Below are 20,106 nucleotides of genomic sequence, written 5' to 3' on the forward strand. Positions count from 1 at the left end.
CAGCCTTCAGTCACAGAATCAGTGGACTTCGGAGTGTAGGGAGATGGACCACTCTGTGCTGCTTCTCTCTGCACACCCCTCAAATTCTGTTCCTACCACTAGTTTACATATCTAGAGGGGAAAATGGTCTAGTTACTTCTAAATATTCTTAAGTTGCATAGTTTGTCTCTCTGTGTGTATTTAAGTCAGAGAACAATCTGTAGAAATTGGTTCTCCCTCAGCCATGTTGGTCTGGTCAAGCTTGGAAGCAGCTGCCTTTACTTGCTGATCTCTCTCTCTCTCTCTCTCTCTCTCTCTCTCTCTCTCTCTCTCTCTCTCTCTCCCTGTGTGTGTGTGTGTGTGTGTGTATGCTGCTATGTGAATTCCATCTTAGCTAAAAAACAGTGAGAGCACGGAGCAACCTTCCCTGTATCTCTCATCTTGCTAAAATGTATTGCTCACGAATACTTAATGATATGATTTGATTCTCCAACCTAGTTGTGAGCTTGTTTGAAGGGAAGAATCCACTGGGTTAGTCTTGGTAGGATCTGACATAGTGAATAGCAAAGGTTCTTTGAATCACCAAAATGAACTATAAATAAACTCCTTAGCATACTAGAAAAGACTGCTCTCTAAGTGTATGCTCCCATTGGAGGATTGCTTAAGTAAAGCAAGCCAGATTTGCTGGGCCTAAGCCTTGGCTTGGAGGATCAGGGCCCACATCGGGTCAAAGGTTCTGCCTTTCACCGGCCCCTGAGTCCCACATAGTGTGTATGGGGTCGGCGGAGTGAAGGTGGGTGTCAGTCCCATGTGTTTTTGTGCAGGCTTCTTGTGTTTTCAGTAAGGAAGTTGTTGAGTCTAGTTTAGGGTCAATTAGAGGAACCTTGGGACTGAGGAGGATGCTGAGCTTGGGTAATAGACATGGGGAGACAGCCCACGACTTGAGATGGAAAAGTCTGGGTTACCGAGGGTTCTGATCTTTGATGGGAGGGCATGCGGAAGTCCTGAAATGGAGCTGTCAGTCATGGGTTTGATTTCTCTGTCTCTGAGGAAAGAGGTGGGGTCCTTGCCGAGCTGTGGCGCAGAAGACTCCATGACGGCAGAGGGTGCTGCGCCTCGCGCCAGTCTTAGTCCGGCTCCGAGTCGGCAGGGGGCGCTGTGGCTTGGGCGGCGGGCTTCCGGCAGGTGGCGCCGTGGCCGCGGGGCCCAGGCCGGCGGGCGGGCGGCGGCGCGGCGCTGCGGCCGGCGGCTCGCGGCCCCGGAGCAGCGGCTGCGCGGGAGGTGGAGCGGCGGAGCGGCGGAGCGGCAGGCCCGGTGCGGGCTGGAGCGCGGGGCGGCGAGCGCACGAGCCGCGGCCGCGCGGAGCCCGCCATGACGGCGCGAGTGTGAGGCGCGGCGAGCACCGGTCCAGGAGAGCGGCGGGCGCGCCGGCCTCTTACCCCGCAGCGGCCCGGCCGGGGCCCGATGAGCAGCGGCCTCGGCCTCCGGCCCAGCCCGGAAATGTCCGGCAAGATCGAGAAAGCAGGTGAGGCGGGTGGGCGGGCGGCGCTCCTCCTGGCCTCGTGTGCTCGACCCCCGGTCCGGGCCCCAGCCTGGCAGTGACGCCGCGAGGGCCATCTTTGAACCGGGCCTGCCCGGCGCCCCGGGGGAGTGGGGGTGGCCGTGATGCTAGCGGGATTTGGGGGAGCGAGTGGAGGTCCCGGTAGCCTTGTTCCCTGGAACCTCCCACAATGGCTGGAGCCCGGGACCCTTAGGAGGCCCGGCCCCAACCGCATGCAGAAGGGCAGGCGCTCTCTAGAGGTGATCGGCAGCCCAGTTGTAAAATGTGTCACTCCTAATGAGCCTGGAGTTTAACCACAAGTGTCCACTTCGGTGGCTTCAAAGGACAGCAGGCTAGGGTGTGTTGGCGTGATGCTTCAGGGAGCAGCCAAGTTGTCCTCCGATATTTCTGCCTTGCTCTGCGAGCAGAGCAAGTGGAGAGCCATTGGGGTTGGGGGAGAAGGTGGATGCGATCGTGATGCAAACCTCATCTCTTTGTGTGTTCCTGGAAATCTTGGGGAGTCGCCTCCCAATTCTTCTCCCGCCTCCCCGGCTTGCATACTGTGGGAGTTAGATACTCCCGAGAGTCAATTACTGTTGTGCATATGGGGCCCAGAGCTTAATTAGCCGTCAAGCAGGGACTCCTTATACGGGAGGGCGGATTCTTGGCTGCTAGGTAAAGTAGGCAGTGGTCCAGGGCCTGTGTGGGGTTTGTCACAGTGGGGATACCCAGTTAGCCTGGAAACTCTGTAAAGAAGGCCAACTTGTAAGAACCTGAAAAGGTGTTCTGCTGCACTAATTTTTGGATGCTGCCATTTCATCGGTGAACTTGGGGATATTTGGATGTATATTAGCAGTGGACCAACCGGAAATGAATGTAACTTTTGCAAACCCGGTTTAAACACAGGGAAGAACGTTTTGGTACTCTTTATTGAGTCTTCACTCTGTGTCTTCACTCTGTGTTTGCTCTCTGGGTTGTGTTGTTTATTAAAAGTGCTTGAAGATTGCCTGGCAGAGTGCAGACCCAGAGAGGCACAGTGAGTTTTTGTAGCTCACCCAGCAAGGGGCATCATAGGTAACATTGACATCTGTCTTCTGACAGGAAGCAGGATACCATTCTCATGGCTGGACTGTTCGTTTTTAGATGCTGTTTCTGGGGTGTTTGTCCCGTGTCCGCTTGCCCCGGGGCCTTGTCTAGTGACTATGAGTCGCTTTCCTGAATACGTGCTGCTCTGGAAATATCTCCGGCCCATCTGTGCAGCACCGCTTAGGAGCTCCTTACAGTGTCTCATCCGAACGGCACTGTTGGGAAACTTGGATAATTTATTTAAAAATAGCATTAATGCGCTGGAGAGCTGTATCAGCAGGGAGAACACTTGTTGCCCCGGAGCACCCAGGTTTGGTTTCCCGGACCCACGTGGCAGCTCACAGCCACCTTTAAGTCCAGTTTTAGGGGGTCTGATGCCCCCTTCTGACCACCAGACACATATGTGGTGGTGCACAGACGCACAGACAGGCACACAATTCTTGTATGTAAAATGAAATAAATACATCTAAAATACATTTTAAATAGCATTAGCTGAGTTTTCTTTATCAGAACAGCATGTGTTCATTATGAAGAATTTGGAACTCCTAGAAGCAGAGGGGCCGGTATATGCTGTCTGTCGTCTCACAGCCTTCCTTCCACAGCTCAAATTGACAGAGCAGTCCACTCAGTCTCCACCCCGGGCCTTTTCAGCAGAGGTCATGCCTGGGCCTTCCCGGGCCACTGCCCTCTGTTGCAATCCCCTCTTTGGGATAGCTGGTCTGGGAGCTGGGAGTGTTCTCTATACTGCCAGACCCCATGAATGTTATAAACCCAGTTGTGGAAGGTCCTGGAGAGCACTGTTCACTAGGCTAGGAAAAGAAAGGCTTTCTTTTTTATATTAAATTAAACATTTTTTTACATCTCCCCCCCACTAGGTCACCCCCTCCCACAATTCCTTACCTACCCCTTCTCCTTTGAGCAGGTATCACCCCACCCTGGCACACCAGATCTTGGCAAGGCTTTCTTAGGAAGGAGAGATGTCAGGAGAGGGCTGCAGAAAGGGTGGGAGGAAGGTGTGTTTGGGGAGAAGCGGCTAGAGGTGAGAGAGTTCTCTGGCAGCCATAGCTGGGAATCACAGATGAGCTGACAGGAAGGGCACTCTCGTGCAGGAAGATTAGGGTATGCTGGGAAGGCAGGCTTACCTTCATAGAGCTTCTGTGGCTCACCCTGGCTGAGCTTGGTGTGCGTTCCACCAGATTTCCTGTTTGGATATGAAGTGGACCTGCTGTTGAGCACGAGCCAGGCTGTGACTGGAGAGATACCTTTCTTTATTCAGCCAGGTAACACGTGTCTAGTAATTATGGAGGAGCCCACACCCAGTAACAGTCGCTGCTGTTTTCTGTGCTTCAAAGCAACAGAAATGTTTCTAAAATGTGTCTGTGCTCCCTCACTCTCTGAAAACAGACCGGGTTTGCTCTGGGGTTTGGGGGTCGGGTGGGGTCTGAGGATTTTGAGGGAGCAGACATCATACTCCCCTATCCCCGTGCTTCTAGGCAGTTTGCCTGTCCTGTTGGCTTCCACTTACCTCTGAGGAGGCGCTTCTGGACCTCAGCCATCCCATGGCCTGTGGCAGTCATCAGAGTCATGCCCCTTCATGGAGGTGGAGGAAGGCAGCATTTGTGTCCTTCTCCGAGTGCCCAGGGACAGGCTAGCTAAGTTGAGGGGGTCTTGTCGGGCTGTCAGTGGGAGGGTCAAGAGGAAGGTTGAGGTGAGGGCATACTGTGGTCAGGGACTGAGGGAGTTCTCTAGGATTCAGCTGGCAGATGTGTACAGCTGCTGAGAGGCTGCAAGGTGAGGCACTGGGGCACGTGCTACTGTGATTCCACTTGTGCAAGCAGGAATGGTAGTTCTGCTTGCCCTTGTCTCTTCCAGCAAAGACACGAGTGAGGAGAGTCGGTGCCCCCAGATTTCTGGAGCTTAATTCCAGACTGTCAATGATCAGCTGACTTTAGTCCACTGGGCCATGTGTGTTCCCAAGAAAGGAAAGAGCTGTTAGTCAGTACTTAAAAACCAGGAAATTGCTCAAAACCCTCAGGTTTCTGGTTCTCCCAAAGACTGAGTATCTGTGGTGTGCTCTTTTGTGTGTACCTACATATGGAGCTGGGTGGGTGCTGTCTGCCGGAGTCCCCTTACCCACTTGGACCGTTGACATTTTCGAGCCTGACCCGCAGAGATGATTCACAGCCGTTTGCTTGCCATCTGGACTTTGACCCTTGCCCCATTCCTTCATTGATTGTCTCCTCCATTCCTTCATCTGGCACTATGGAGGACCTGCTCTGCCGTGTGCTGTGTGGAGCTCTGGGGATTGGGACCTGCCATGAGGACTGCACTGTCCTGTGTCCTGTGTGTCAGGCAGAGGAGATTGTAGGAGGCAGGGTGTCAATGGTGACTGTAAACTCCTGGTATGAGATTTCAAGAATCTTGCTGAGGAACAGGGAATTACCTTGTGGGGAATGGCCTTCAAGGTCTCTGCGCTGGCGGAGGGAATCCCTGTAGCTCCACTCAGCCTACCCCTACCTGCCCCACTCCACTCTGCTTCATCCCTTCAGTCACCAGCCACCTTGCTCCTGGGATGCTGGGTCCTCCAGGAATTGAGAGGTTCTATGGGGTTCTAACCCCTTCCCTTTCCCCCCTGACCTAGCTTAACCACAGTCTGCTCAAAAACTTCATCATGTACCAAACTGTCTGGCCAATGCTGGCACCCAGGGGCTGCAGTGAAGTTTGCTGGGACTAGTGAGATGGCCACAAGCTCCCTCAACACACCCATTGACAGAATAAACATGGGTCTCAAAGTCCATGTGCTGTGCTTTTCAAATGCTTATAGTTAGGGGATTTACAGTGGAACTTGTTACTATGTAAAGTCAGGCCTGTGCATTTCCTTAATGAGCAGTCAGGGTACTTACCTTTCTTAACCAATCAACTTCTACTTCCCTTTCCCATAAGTTAGGAATCTTTGTGGCTTCAGTGTTTTGGGGTTATTGACACAAATCTGAAGCTCCGTGTTTTTTTATTGACCTGTCTATTCAACATCCTCTGTGTACCTCACTGGCAGACACTCTGTCACGTGGGATAGTGTCTGGGAGCCCTCTGGACCATGGTCTTCCCAAGGGGGTAGGCCAGCGGTAACAGCAAAACAGGGCTGTCCATAGACACCCCCCTTTCACTTCAGCTTTGTCACAGCTGGAGGTGTGGGTAGCCAGTCTTCATGTTGCACCTGTGGATAGCAGAGGCCTGGGGTTTTTGATTACTGCCCAAGATCACAGTCTTAGGGAAGTAAAATGAGGAACTGACCCCTTTCTGTCTGTAAGAGACACTGTAGAATTCCAGTGTTGTGAGGGACATGGCAGCGTCTGCCCTAACTTTAGTTTATGTTTCTACATTTCTTTTCTGATCTTACAGAAAAGAAATGGCCCCAAACCAACTCATTAGTTAATGTAGACCCAACCTGACCCTGGGGCTACTTATATTTTTTGTAACACTGACCACACTCACAGCACTCTAGGGAGGTAAGAGATAACATGTGTTAAAAACAGACCCCAGTGTCTCCTGACCCCCTGTGCAGCTGTTGGCAGGCAGTTTGAATGGGATTCCTTGTAGCCAGGAGACGATAGCTTGGAAAGATGACTCACGTATGAGCTTGCAGAAAAACCATTTCCCAAATTAGCCAGATTGCAGCTTGTGCTTAGTGCAGGCTGGCCTTACCTCAGTCCAGCCAGTGTGTTGCCTGTTGCCATAGTAAGATGACACAGTGGAAAGAGGAGAGGCCTGGCCACAGTGCATGCCACACCCACGTGACCCCCCCACCCCCTGCCTTGTTGCTGGGACAGGTGTTTCACTGAGAGTCACCCACTACACCCCAAAGGCTGTATTATGAGTAAACACAGCACAGCCTGTGAATTGGAAAAGTGCTGTCATCTACTGGGTCTGTCATTTGCTTGGTCATTTGTTTGAGATCATCTGAAACTGTGTCCTTGGGTGATTCCCTTCTCAGGACTCTCAGTCATTAGCTCCTGGAAGGACTGGGACTCTGAAATTAGTGTTTCCTGACTGCTGTCAAAGACAGCAGGTCCTCTTCATCCCTCAGAGGACAGTTGCAGGTGGCTGGGAATGTGGCTCAGTGGCAGGACATCTGTGTAGCCTGCACTAGATTTTGATCTCAGCACCGGAGTAACAAATAGTGGGGAGACTGCCTTGAGTTCAACTCCTCTTGCCCTTGAGGCCCCTCAGAGGTCCCTCCACCAACAGTGCCCACTACTTCCCAGATGGCCTCAAAAGCTTCCTCCACCAAAACTGACCTCATGATGCCTAGTGTTTTCTCTTCCTGAGCAGATAGTGAATTCTGGGGAAAGACTTCACACAAATACTTGAGTGAGCAGTGGTACTGTTCAACTCTTTCAGAATCCAGAGCCCAGTTTCCTGTTGGCAGGTTAACAAAAAACAAAGTGTTTTTATTTTTTGTTTTTGTTTTTTTGTTTTTTTCGAGACAGGGTTTCTCTGTGTAGCCCTGGCTGTCCTGGAACTCAGAAATTCGCCTGCCTCTGCCTCCCAAGTGCTGGGATTAAAGGCGTGCACCACCACTGCCCGACCTAAAAACAAAGTCTTAAATAGATCCTTAGCTCCTGGGAGGGATGTGCATGTGCATCACTGGCTGGCTACTAGCCAGCTTAGCGCACAGTAGGTACCCAGTCCATGCTAACTCAAAGAAAGAGTGACGGCCGGGGCATGGCAAGGTGGTGCAAGCATTTGCACAGACCATGAATTCCTCCTGCACTGCTGAATCAAGTGAAAGACAAAAAGAAAAAGATGTAAGCTTAGTCAGTGTCTCGCACCAGAGCCTTCCAAATATCCCTGGTCTTGGGAGTCTTGGGTAGGAGGATCTGCTGCGCCTTGGACTTTGAGACTGAGCTGGGCATTCCAGTGAGACTTCATCTTGGAAGAAGAAAAGGGAAACAAGAAGCTTGCCATCCTCAAGACTCTAGGCTTGGGGCTGCGGAGATGGCTCCAGAGTTAAGGGCTCTGGGTGCTTTTGCAGAGGTCCCAGGTTCAGTTCCTAGTACTCACGTGATGGCTCACATCTGGAACTCCAGTTGCAGAGCATCTGACACCCTTCTGGTCTTCTTGGGCACAACATGCACATGATGCACAGACAAAACACCCATATCCATAGATAAAAATAAATAAGTCATTTAAAAAACAAAAATAAGACCCTAAGTTCAAGCCTCCCATTGCAGGAGAAAGAACATTGTCAGTGTGTTAGGCCAGGGGAAGGCAGAGGCCTGCCGAGCTCAGCAGCATGTACCCCAAGCCCATATTTTAGACTGCTTGCTTTGTACAGGGGCAAAGAGCTCTGGGATAGTGACCACCCTTTATAGAGCAATTACTGTGCTGGCACTTACCAGCAGAGGGGCTGCCAACCCTGTGCAGGCAAGTCCCTAGTAGGTGCCCTGCTGGCTACTTGCTAAGTGTTATCAGTTGGCCATTTCTCAGCTATATTTATGGGTGGTTGGAGGTACCTGCTGTCCTGAGGGCCAAAGAAGATGGATTCTATCCCCTTTTGTTTCTGTCATGGGGCCTGAGTGTCTTGTATGAGATGCAGTGGGAGGCTGGCCTGGTGGCCGAGACATCCTGCGTCTGTGGTGGTAATTCCTCCTTCGGCCTCTTTCCCTGTTGTCTGATACATTCTCCAGAGTCCTCCGTTCCCTACCAAACACATTCCTACCCCTCTAGCTAGCCCACTGCACCCATTGGCATGGCCCTGAATGACTCTCTTTGCTTGCCCCTGCCTGCCAGAACCACAGTCATTTCACTACAAATTAAGTTTTGGGTCAGAGCTCCACCCTGCTTTGAAAGCATGGAAAAGGAGCCTGTTGGCTCAGAACAAGAGCCCATTTCAATAATTGGCTTTATAGCTTCAGAAATACTTGTTGCGTCTGTGTGTGTACCTGAACTCCTGTGTGTACCACATGCATGCCTGAGCCCATGGCAGTTAGAAGAGGGTGTTGGATCCCATGGAACTGGTTGTGAGTTGGCATGTGGGTGCTAGGAACTGAAACTAGGTTCTCTCTAAGAGCAGGACGTGCTCCTAACCACTGAGTCATCTCTCCAGACCCCACTTTATAACTTTTAGAAATGTTCACCATTGTTGTAGTCTGCCAGGTGTGACTCCCAGCCGGTAAAGGTCCTTGTCTCCAAGTCTGACATACAAATTCAGTCCCTGCTCTCCAGTGGTGGAAGGAGAGGCCTGCTCCTACAAGTTATACACCTCCGCATGTGTGCCATGTGTCCTCTGAAACATGCATAAATGTAATAAGGATTACAGTGAGGCGGCGCAGGACAGTGATGTCCCAGAGTTCTGAAAGGTGTGTGTGGAGAAGGCAGGGCAGCTGGAGCACCATGCATTTTACTGATTGGAGCAAACAAAGGAGATTCCTGATTAGAATCAATGACAGTATTTATTTGCTGGTTATAGATAGTCCCATGTGGCTGTCGTCCCTCAAGTGGCTGGTTGTGAACAGATAGATGGATGATTGTGTGGGGGCCTTGGAATTGATGTCTTTCAGCCCCTCCAGTCAGTAAGTAAAAATAATAGTAGCAGCTAACAGTCATTAGACTCTCACCACGTGTCAGTACCAGGCTCTGCCGAAAGCATTCCACACATGTGACTTCATCCTTACAGTGGAGGAAAGGTACTGTACTGTTCTGTGGAGTACTTCAAGCTACAGGCTGTTCTTGGTGATCTGGAGCAGTTAAAATGCACACTCATACAGGGAGTGGGGCAGAGATAAGAGCCCACAGGCACACTACTTACCCGGCTCTCACTGCTTCTGAGGGACCTATCTCTTAGGTCTGTGGTGTGGGCAAAGATTGACTCATCTGTTTCTAGGCACCCCTGTGCCCGAGAGGTGGCTGCTACAGGAGTGTGGACGAAGGGACAGCTTGAGAAGAAACTATCCTGTGCAGGGAGGGCCGGAGCCTGGGAGGAGTTACCCCCCTCCATCCTCAGGCTGCACCCACTCTCTTTCTCCCTTCCTGTTTTCTTTTTGAGATAGGGGTTTGCTGTGTAGTCTATCTACATTGGGCTTGAATCCACTGTGTAACACAGGCTGACCTCAAACTTACAGCAGTCCTCCTGCCTCAGTACTGGAGTCAGTAAGAAGTAAGAGTGCTTACTTCTGCGCGCAGTTGGGATGCGGACCATGTAGCCTATACGCTGTTCTTGAATTCACTATAGAACAGAGTAATCTCAAACACACCTGGTCGTTCTGCCTTCTCTTCCCAAGTACTGGGCTTGCTGATGGTGTTCCGGTGAGGCTGACAGCCAGCAAGCCCCAGGGATCTTCCCTCTCTGCTCCCCCACCCCAAGCACTGGCTCACAGGCTTGTGGCTGTGGCCACATCTGGCCTTTTATATGGTGCTGCAGAGCCGAGCTCAGGTCTCATGCCTGAGTAGCAAATGGCCTCACCCCGTCCTCAGCCCACAGACATATGCGGAGCCCTCTGTGACTTCCCAGTGTTTCACAGATGAGCCTCTTTTGTCACTTTAGGTTTTGTTGACTCTGTCTTACCTAAGGTGTTGGCGCTACACAACATTGTTCTAGGTAAGGGAGGTGGTGACTAGTGTTCACATTCTTGTCTGTGCCAGACACTGTGCTAGGAGTTGGGCCTTCAGATAGGTGCTTGATTGATTCTCTTCCTACGGGAGGGAAGAGTAAGCAGGCGTTGGGACCATTTGACAGCTGTGGAAAAGGAAGGTAGTCTTAGGGGATACACTGCAGGGAACCTGCCCCTTGTATCTAGACCCTGGGCTCAGGACTGGCCTGCTGAGTCACAGGGGTGCCTCAGAGGCACCACTATGACCATTGCTTGGCAACAACTCAGCTTGGGACTCCCCTGGGGCTTTCCTGCCCCTCCGCAGGACTAGCACTGCACATCTGCTTACAAACTTGCAAATCAGCCTTTGGGTCCTCACTTAGAAGTGTCTGGGACACTGCAGAAAAGCAGTTTGGGGCTGGATGGTACAGGAGGAGTGAGAAGTGGCCCTGGTGTGTGTCACCAAGTGCTTAGCAGCCTGCCCTTCACAAGTCCAGGAGTTCATCAGCCAGTGCCTGTGTGCAGGAGGCTGGGCCTTTCATATATTCCTCTGCTGAAGGGGGACGGAGCCTGAGCAGGGGCTACAAGAAGATCCATTCTCCTTGGGACCCTAGGACTGCCCTGGTGCAATGAAGTTAGCACTCTGTGAGCTATTAGGTTTCTTCACCTAGACAGTGACATGCCAAGCAGGTACTCAGAAGCAGCTGAGGGGCCTGAGGGCCCAGAGCCAGATTTTCTTTGCCAGCTCTTCCAAGTGGTGGCTGTGGGATCTCCCTCATTTCAGTGTGAAAGAAATAGTCTATGAGCTCTCTGATACTTCAGGGTTCTCACTGAGTCTGAACACTTGAGAAGTGCTGAGTGGACGTGCGCCTCATTCTTATCTAAGGCCCTTCTGCCCTAAAACAACATGTCGTTAAAAATATTCATATTTCACACTTCAATCCTCAGAGGAAAGGGAGGTTTCTGGCTCTTGGGGTACTTTGGAATCTCTGTGCTGGAGATGAAACCCTGGCCCTCACAGAAGTTGAACACTCAACACTGGGCCACACCCAGCCCCTCTTCCCCCTGCTTCTCTTGGGAGACTGACTTCCAAGGTTAAAATTGGTTAGGGATGGTTTATAGTTAGGCCGCAGGCAAAGAGGGGCTGGGTCTCACTGAATTCAGTCGCACGTTGCCGGCCAGCTGCAGGCAGGTGAGAACAGTCCTGACTGTGCTGATCTAGAAGGAATGAGCTTGTTGTGTGGCAGGACTCCAACCCCAGCAGTTATGTGTTCAGTCCCACACTTGACTCCCATCCAGGACTGGCCCTCCAGATCAGCAGGATGCTGCTTTTGCTTGTGATTGGTAAAATGCTACTGATCATTCGGGGCTCCGTAACAGGTAATTGACAAATGACATCCAGTGCCTGTCAGGATGATCCTGCCCTGTATTTCTCTGCCAAGGTTACCTGTCACAGCTACGCAGACTCAGGAATCCTGTGTCCTGGTCTGCTCTGTGTCTTCCTGGGCCTCCCTGCCAAGTGCAAGTGAGTGTGTAGACCCCGTGCCCCAGGCAGGCACAGAGCACTGCTGTCTGCAGGAGATGAGGCTGTTGAGCCCTGACGCTCATCATTGGGTCTTGGAGCTGCAGGACCTCTCCTCATTAGCATCACCTCGGTTGTCTGTGCTTCTGCCTGGACTTGTCCAGGAGCTTAAACATACTAGTTCTCTGAGGTCATCACAGAACCAAAGCCTGGATCAGAAGCATGCTGTTCTGCACTGTCTGGCCTTGTCTCTCTTCATCACCCTCAACACAAGCTTGTAGGAGCTGCTGTTGTGTTTGAAGCATAGGAGCTGGGGAGGAGCCTATACTGTACTCCCACCCTGCAGTAGCCAAAGTCCTCAGGTCCCAGCTTGATGGCATGACAACTCTTTCTGTTAAGGAAGTCACGTAGTCTGAGGTCATCACAGAATGTGAGAGTTACTCTCACCACTAGGCTGGGAACAGACTTTTCTAGGCAGTGCAAAGATCCTCTACATGGTCTGTGTCTCCTCTGTAGGGTCTGTTCTGCTGGAGCGTGTGTGGATGGTCATTCCCCAAGGAAACTTGATGCTCACATGCTCTCTCCTGCCGTGAGCCCCTCTTATGGGATGGAGCATTTGTGAACACTTTAGGACTTCCTGTCCCTAGTTGAGTCAGACTGGGTTCAAGTGGCTGTCCTCCAGAAGCCCTGAGGACTGTTAGCATCCAGGGAATGCTGCTTCAGCGTAGCTAGGCCTGTGTGGGTGAAGAGAGGTTTCTTCTTCTGAGAGAGAATGCTCTAAACCTCACACTGTAAAGCTCTGTGTTTAACACGAGCAGATCTTTTCTAACCCTACCACAGTCAGGATGCCCAGCCATTCCTTTACCCAAGGAGAAAGTCCCTGCCAAGTCTTTGGGTCAAACTCTTTTCCAGCCTCGGTGACCACTTAGCTCTCTGACATCTGTCCCTGTGGAAAAGTGACCTTGTGATCTGGTCTGTGAACACTGACTGGGCTCTTCGCTCTGCACTCTCAGCTTGCTGTGCTGATTGTGTTTGTTTATTGCTGTGTTGTATTCCAGTTGTAGCATTGGCTTATTTATCTGTTGGGAATTTGACCTTGGTTAGCCATCTCCAAGTTTCTGAAGAATAGATAAAGGGTGGCCACAAAAGCGACTCAATCTTCAGAAATGGACAAAATGCTCAGATAGATTGACATCTTCTCAAAGAAACCGCAAAAACAGCCAATGAGCTCATGAATATGCACAGAACTATTAATCACCAGGGAAACCTATTCAAAAGCACTTTGAGAACACACCCCACCCAAGGATGGCTCCTTTCAAACCCTGGGGGGGAACATCTTGTAAAAAGTAAAACCTTAAGTTGGCAGGACTTGAAGTCTAACACCACAAGCAGACTCTTCACACAATACAGGAAGCGAAGCAGGATCTTGAAGAGCACCCACTCCCTCCCCTGCCCCACCCTCCCCCCTGCCCCACCCCCTCCCTTTACAGCAGCGCTACTCATTATCACCTAGAGGTAGAGGCAACTCAGTTGCTGTACAGGGGTGACTAGATAAACAAGCTGTTTCTCTCCATTGCAGAGTACTAGTTACATTTATTCATTCCATTAGCCTTTAAGAAAGAGAGAAGAGTTGTCTGATGTGCTACACCTTAGATAAAACCTGAGGGCAGTGTGCTGAGTGCAGTACAAGTCAGAGAGGCAAGCACCATGTGGCTTTACTTTCATGGCATCCTAACTTGGCAAAGATCAGATTGATGAAGCAGAGTGGTCCAGGGGCTAGATGAGGGAGGAGATGGAGTTGGTGGTTAACAATAGTTCGTTTTGCAAGGTGAAGAGCTTGTGTAGCTGGTGGTGATGCAGCATGGGGTTTGTGGCCGATCTAAACATTGCACGGCTCGGGTAGTCACTTTAAACACATTTTGCCACACTTGTTTTAATGGCATTCTACCACAGAGCTCTATTCTTACACTCATCGGTTTCAAAACTTGCTATGGGTACAAAAGTGTTAGTGTATATTTACCTAAACACAGTCTTAGATTTATCCTTACACAATAAATTATGTCAAAACAGTTTTAAAACAGAAGCATGTGGTGGCTGCATTAGTGGCCATGGGTACTGCTTGATGTGGCTGTATCTAGGCTGAGAGGGGACTAGGTAAAGGGCCCTCTGGGTACAGGGGCTCCTCTGCTGGGTCTAGCCCTTGAGGAACCTGTGTGTTTAGGAAGCTTTTAAACCAGAGCAGATACTAGACCACTGGATAAGGTTCTTGCTAAGATGTATCTGGGTGTTCCAGCTCTGGTAGGCCCCTCCCAGCCCCCTCCTCAGGGTCAGGCTCTGAGGCAGGCTGTATTCCTGTCCTGTATCTATTCTGGTTGGCAGAACTTTCGGGGCCTGAATATGTAGCTGGACTTCACCCCTGACTTTCTGTAGTCTGGCCCAGAATGCTGGGTGCTGCCAGCAGCTACTGAAGCCAGGCTTTCGGGGGCTGTGCACTGGGCAGCTGCTCTGGTTGATGGTGCAGGCAGCAGGCACTGCGAACCTCTGGCAGGGATCCAAGCTCTTGGCCACATTCCTAAGAAAATATGACTGGCTCATGGGAGGGGCAAAGGGAGGGGAATCTAGACAGAAGCAAGGCCAAGGCTTCCTCAGAAATTCCAGTCCTTCAGGGCCTGTTAGATGGGCAGCAGCACCTCTGCAGAGCTCGAATCTAAGATTACCAAAATAGTCTCTGGCCAACCCGTATCATACAGGCCCTTGTGGACCTGGCCCCAGATGATAAGCAGGGCTGTGTATAGACATTAGCAGCAAATGTAAGATTGTTCATAGCACTTCCCAGGAAACATACTTTAGCAGAGTGGATTGTAAAACAGCACGCTTGGATTCCAAAGTTAAGCTTTGAGAAAGTATATATCCAGGGACACACTGGAGCTCGGTGATGTCTTCTGCTGAGTTCCCAAATGCCTGTTCTGTAGGAACCATGTCAGGAGGATCTTGGATACCTACCCAGACCTGGGCTTCTTGTTGCTGGAGCCCAGGCTGGTCTTGGAACTCACAACCCTCCTGCTTCAATTTCTTGGTGCTAGAATCACAAGCGGGTGCCACTTACTGAGACACAGCATTGGCCCAAGAGTTGGGTTCTGATCTTTGCTTATAAATGTTCCCCTGCTCTGGCTTCACAGTAAGAAAATCAGTGAAGGCCCTTGTTCATGCAGACCTTCACAAGTAAAATGTTTACTGCTCCTCTTGGTCTGCTCCTGATTTCCTCAGGGTGACTGTTCCAGAACCCCACCCTCTGAGCATCCTGGGGCAGATAGAAAATACTGTCGCAGACATGTACACACAGCTTGTATTGTAGAAGGACCAGGTTCCTTTGAGAGAACCAGCTCAGAAATACAGGCCTAGTTCTGGAAGGTTATCATGAGAATCTGAAATCTCGACTCTGTTCTTCCCACAAACATTTGCTATTTCTCACATTCCTTTGACTCCAAGCTGGTAAGCATCACAATCTGCAAGAGTTGGATTTGAGAACATTGACTGTGTACGGATAACTAGTGTGCATCCTCCTGTGGGAGGATTAAGCAATCTTAACTTCGTATTCTTGGAGTAGATGGAAACAAGAATAGAATTTGTGTCAAATTAAGTCTCTTTTGTTTTTTAATAACATATAGTACCTTGGGTGTGCACGTGTGTGCGTGCAAGTACATACAATGCATGTGGAGGTCAAAGAACACTGTGAGGGGTCAGTTCTCCTTTCATTGTGTAGGTCTTGAAGATTGAATCCTGGCTGGTTGGATCATCAGGGCTTCAGTTGTCACCTAATAGCAGTATTACTGTCCCTCCTGGCAACAGCATTGGGAGGACACAAGCATGTGACTATTGTCATTCTGCTGTTTCAAAGCAGCTTCCCACTGTTGAGATCCGACCCCTGGAATCTTCCCAATCCTCTCCACAGGACCAGTGGCTAGAGTGTGCTCTTCCTTTCCCAGCAGCATCGCTTGGGAACACATTAGAAATGGGTGACAGAATGCGGCCCTGATGGTTCAGACAACTCATCCTGCAGGCAAATGGGAGAGCTAAGCGGAAGCCCTGCCTGTCACCAAAACACACCCTGGTGATGTGGAGAAGTGACTTGAAACATTCTCCCAAAGCAGTTGTAGACTAAAGATGATTCTGACAGTGAGCAGGGTGAGCAAGGCCTGCTTTCCTTAGTAGACAGTAGGGAGAACAAGGCGGCTGTCTAATTAGCTCTGACCAGAAGGTGGCCAGGAGCTAGCCACTGTGAACGCACTGATGGATCTCCCACTTAATGCATAGTGTGCCTTGGGATGTTAGTTAATTAATTAGGATGATGTATTAGTCATCATAATAAACAAGACATTTAAAAACTAAGCATGTAGCCAGGTGGTGGTGGGGCACACCTGTAATCCCATCACTCTGGAAGGCAGAAGCAGGTGGATTTCTGAGTTCGAGGCCAGCCTGGTCTACAGAGTGAGTTCCAGGACAGCCAGGGCTATACAGAGAACCCTGTCTAGAAAAAAACCAAATCAAAAAAAAAAAAAAAAAAAAAAAAACCTAAACATATAGTTTGAACTCTAAATTGCATTTGAAGCCACACAGCACATCAGCCCTCCCTCTCACAGTGTGGTGGTAAATGTTGATCCTGACAGGCTTCTTCCTGTCCAGATGCTCCCAGGACCCCACTTCCTCCCAACCCTCTGTGGCAGGCTCTTCACCCTCTATGTCAGGGGATGAAACCTCTGATTGCTTCCTGGGCAATGGCAGCCCTCTAAGGCAGTGGTTCTCAACCTGTGGGTCACAACCCACGGCAAACTTCTGTATCTAAAAAAAAATTACATTATGATTCATAACAGTAGCAAAGATACAGTTATAAAGTGGCAGCAAAAATAATTTTATAGTTGGGGGTCATCACAACATGAGGAACTGTGTTAAAGATCACAGCGTTGGTCGAACTCCTCTACCCCTGCGTGGGATTTAAGCTCGACCCCAGTGCACTGGTTTCCTGAATAAACCTCGTGTGATTGCAGGAAAAAAAAAAAAATCACAGCATCAGGAAGGTTGAGAACCCTGCTCTAAGCAGAGCCTGTCCCTAAATGTCTATTTCCAAACCCTCTTTTTCCCTGGTCCACAGCCAGCTATCAGCTGCCTGTTGAGCATTTCTCCATGAATGTGGTCTTAACCTGTTGGCTGCTACGTTGAAATAACTTAAACAGGATATGTCTTATAAGCATTCCTCTCACAGGTTCATCCAGAGCTGGGGAGGGAGTTCAAATCAAAGCCTGGCAGTTGGGTATCCAAGGATGGTGCTTTCTTGACTGTCTTCACATGGAGGGGGCCATGTTGGGAGCAAGGAGATAGATACACGTTGTTAGTATAACAAAAGTTGCATTTTATTGCACTGATGGTCATCACACAAGATTCACACTCCAAATTCCTAACTCTAGTCTTAAGCCTATCTCCCCAAGGCTGCTCACCCGTGTGACGTCTTAGCTGAGGATCAGATCTGGTTTCTAACAGAAGTCTCTGATCCAAGTCAGGATTCTGGGGGAGACTGTCCAGCCGCAGGGCAGATCAATGTCGTGTCTCCAGATGTGCAGAGCAGAGCACAGTTGGCAGCATGGGATTCTAGGACTGTGTCTGGTTATCCTGAGTGAGTGGGTGGTGTCACTGGGTGCTGGTTCTCAGGTTGGCAGCAGCCTTGGGTGTAGCGGGGTCCTCCCTGAGCTGTTTGTCTACAGGGCTTTTTTTAAAACAATGCTTATCTCATGCCAAGAGTCTCTCTATGACCACACATGTGGCTCTGTCCTCAGCAACCAGCCATTTCCTCGTGAACCACTTATTGGGACTGCTACTTCAGTGTGAGTTTGAGGTGCATACCATACATCCTTAAGAGGATAGCAAATGTGCCCAGACTTTGTGTGCCTTCTCTCAAGCTTCCCATCATAATCTGGGCTGGTCCTAAACTTAGGACTTTCCTTCCTCAGCTTGCTGAGTTTTGGGACTACTATACTGCCAGTCCTGGGCCCGTTACATCTTGGACTTCATGGCTCAGGGTCAGAAGGCTCAGTCATCCTTGCTTCCTCTGACTATCCTGGGCAGTCTGTGAGGCTGCACAGTCTCTGTGCAGCTCCCTTGTAACTGGCGACTTGGTTTCCATTCTAGTCTCAGAAATGTCTGTTTATCATTCAGCTGTTAGGAGGGCAGATTGGACCCTCCTTGTGTGTCTGTAGCCACCTGACCCTGTTTTCTGCCTTTGGTTCATGCCAGCCTCAACGCTTACTCTTTCCTGCTACTCAGCCTTTGCCCACGCCACTCCCCTGACTCTGGAAGGTAAGAGAGGCTCAGGGCAGGAGCCAGAGCTTTAGAGGTAATAGAAGAGGAGATGACAGAAGAGGTATCATGCCTCCCGGGGAGCAGCAGTGCCCCTCAGTGGGGCAGATTATGGGACTCCTTAAGCATGCCATTGAGTCAGCTGCCTAGGTGAGCAGTGAGCCTTCACTGGCAAGTAGTGTTGGGTGAGGGGAAGGTGGCAGAGGAAGAAGGGAGGAGGTGGTGTGGAAGCCAAGCTTCAAAGGCTTATAAATATTAGCGTTCGAGACTTTCTCCCGAGTATTCCAGAAAGCAGTAAGGGTGTGAGAAGGATTGATTCTGTGAGTGCTTAGTCCCTTACCTCCCCCTGTTCACTTATAGAAACTTCCTTCCAAAGCTAGGTGTCAAGGAGCAGATCTGTAATCCTGGAACTTGGGATGTGGGGGCCAGACTGGGCTATATGAGATCCTATTTAAAAACAAACAGATAGCCTTCCTTCCAATTCTGGGCAGAACTGAGGAATCCAGACAGGCATTACTGACTTTCATGGCCTCACATCTTGCCTACTGAGCTCTGGAGAGAACCAGAGCAGCTTCACAGAGGCAGGATGTCTGGAGCAGCCACAGTAGTTTCTGCGTACTCCCCATCAGTAGTCTACACCATCAAGAGGTCCTGGAGACCAGCCACCTCAAGGGGTGTGGGAGGTGAGGACTGGCCTGTGAGGCCTGTGCAGCAGGGAGCTACCACTTACAGCTCATGATGGTGTATGGCTCCCTTCTGGGTCTACCAACGAACAGCACATTTCGCTTCATTGGGAGACCTCCTGTTCTCTGGACTGAACTCACAGTGGTGGACACATGCTCTGCAGAAACAAACCTGGGCCAGCTGTGGGGTCACCCTCCCCAGACTCAGCTACAGGTTCTCTGCCACCCTGGGAACCTGTTTGAGTAGGACATGTGTCACTGAAGTGGGTGGGGGCAGTCTTGAGGTTTCAAAGTCTACACCATTCCCAGTTAGTGATCTCCCTCACTCCCTCCATGCTCCCCAACCCCACCTGTGGGTTAGGATGTCAGCTTATAATTGCTCTGATGCCATGCCAGCCTGCTTGCTGCCCACCACGATGGCTATGGCTGTCTGAAACTGAGAGCCCAAGTCAAATGCTTTCTTTTATAAGTCATGTGACCAAGGTGTTTTTGTTGCAGCAATAGAAACATAACTAAGACAGCAGGTTTCCCCATTTCATTGTAATGATTTGGGCAAACTTGGTAATTCTTGCCTTTTTAGAACCCTTTCAGGTGGTGAAAACCATGAACTTCACTTACCAGAAAAATGCATGCATATGGTAAAAGATCCCTCATTTACGTATCCAGTGCTCTAGCCTGTGCAGTGCTCTAGCCTGTATAGTGCCCTAGCCTGTGTAGAGCTCTAGCCTGAGCAGTGCTCTAGCCTGTGCAGTGCCCTAGCCTGTGCAGTGCTCTAGCCTGTGCAGTGCCCTAGCCTGTGTAGTGCTCTAGCCTGTGCAGTGCTCTAGCCTGAGCAGTGCCCTAGCCTGTGCAGTGCTCTAGCCTGAGCAGTGCTCTAGCCTGTGTAGTGCCCTAGCCTGTGCAGTGCTCTAGCCTGAGCAGTGCCCTAGCCTGAGCAGTGCCCTAGTCTGTGTAGTGCCCTAGCCTATGCAGTGCTCTAGCCTGAGCAGTGTTCTAGCCTGTGCAGTGCCCTAGCCTGTGCAATGCCCTAGCCTGAGCAGTGCCCTAGCCTGTGTAGTGCCTTAGCCTGTGCAGTGCCCTAGCCTGTGTAGAGCTCTAGCCCGTGCAGGGTTCTAGCCTGTGCAGTGCCCTAACCTGTGTAGTGCCCGAGCCCGTGCAGTGCTCTAGCCTGTGCAGTGCCCTAGCCTGTGCAGTGCTCTAGCCTGTGCAGTGCCCTAGCCTGTGCAGTGCCCTAGTCTGTGCAGTGCCCTAGCCTGTGCAGTGCTCTAACCTGTGTATTGCCCTAGTCTGTGTAGTGCCGTAGCTTGTACAGTGCTCTAGCCTGTGCAGTGCTCTAGCCTGTGTAGTGCTCTAGCCTGT

At 50.6% G+C, this 20,106-nt stretch overlaps 1 protein-coding gene and 1 long non-coding RNA gene across 3 annotated transcripts in view; one reads left to right on the top strand and one right to left on the bottom strand.

Annotated features, from left to right (window-relative positions):
• Positions 1 to 1,370: 1,370 nt before the first annotated feature.
• Positions 1,371 to 20,106, top strand: part of Rapgef1 (Rap guanine nucleotide exchange factor 1) — a 122,474-nt gene continuing 103,738 nt past the window's right edge. Inside the window, exon 1 of one of the 2 annotated variants that reach the window (XM_052182019.1) lies at positions 1,371 to 1,504. In XM_052182019.1, the coding sequence (XP_052037979.1) occupies positions 1,444 to 1,504 (61 nt within the window). In that variant the 5' untranslated portion in view covers positions 1,371 to 1,443. The remainder of the gene's footprint in view (positions 1,505 to 20,106) is intronic. The other variant, XM_052182021.1, reaches the window with a different exon arrangement.
• LOC127685156 (uncharacterized) lies at positions 2,402 to 5,630 on the bottom strand. The gene is made up of 3 exons (XR_007977795.1): positions 4,131 to 5,630; positions 3,748 to 3,806; positions 2,402 to 2,831 (listed from the first exon to the last, which is right to left on the bottom strand). It is a non-coding gene; the product is annotated as an uncharacterized LOC127685156 (long non-coding RNA).

This window comes from Apodemus sylvaticus, chromosome 5 (genome assembly GCF_947179515.1).
Source record: "Apodemus sylvaticus chromosome 5, mApoSyl1.1, whole genome shotgun sequence".
In the NCBI taxonomy this organism is placed as follows: domain Eukaryota; kingdom Metazoa; phylum Chordata; class Mammalia; order Rodentia; family Muridae; genus Apodemus; species Apodemus sylvaticus.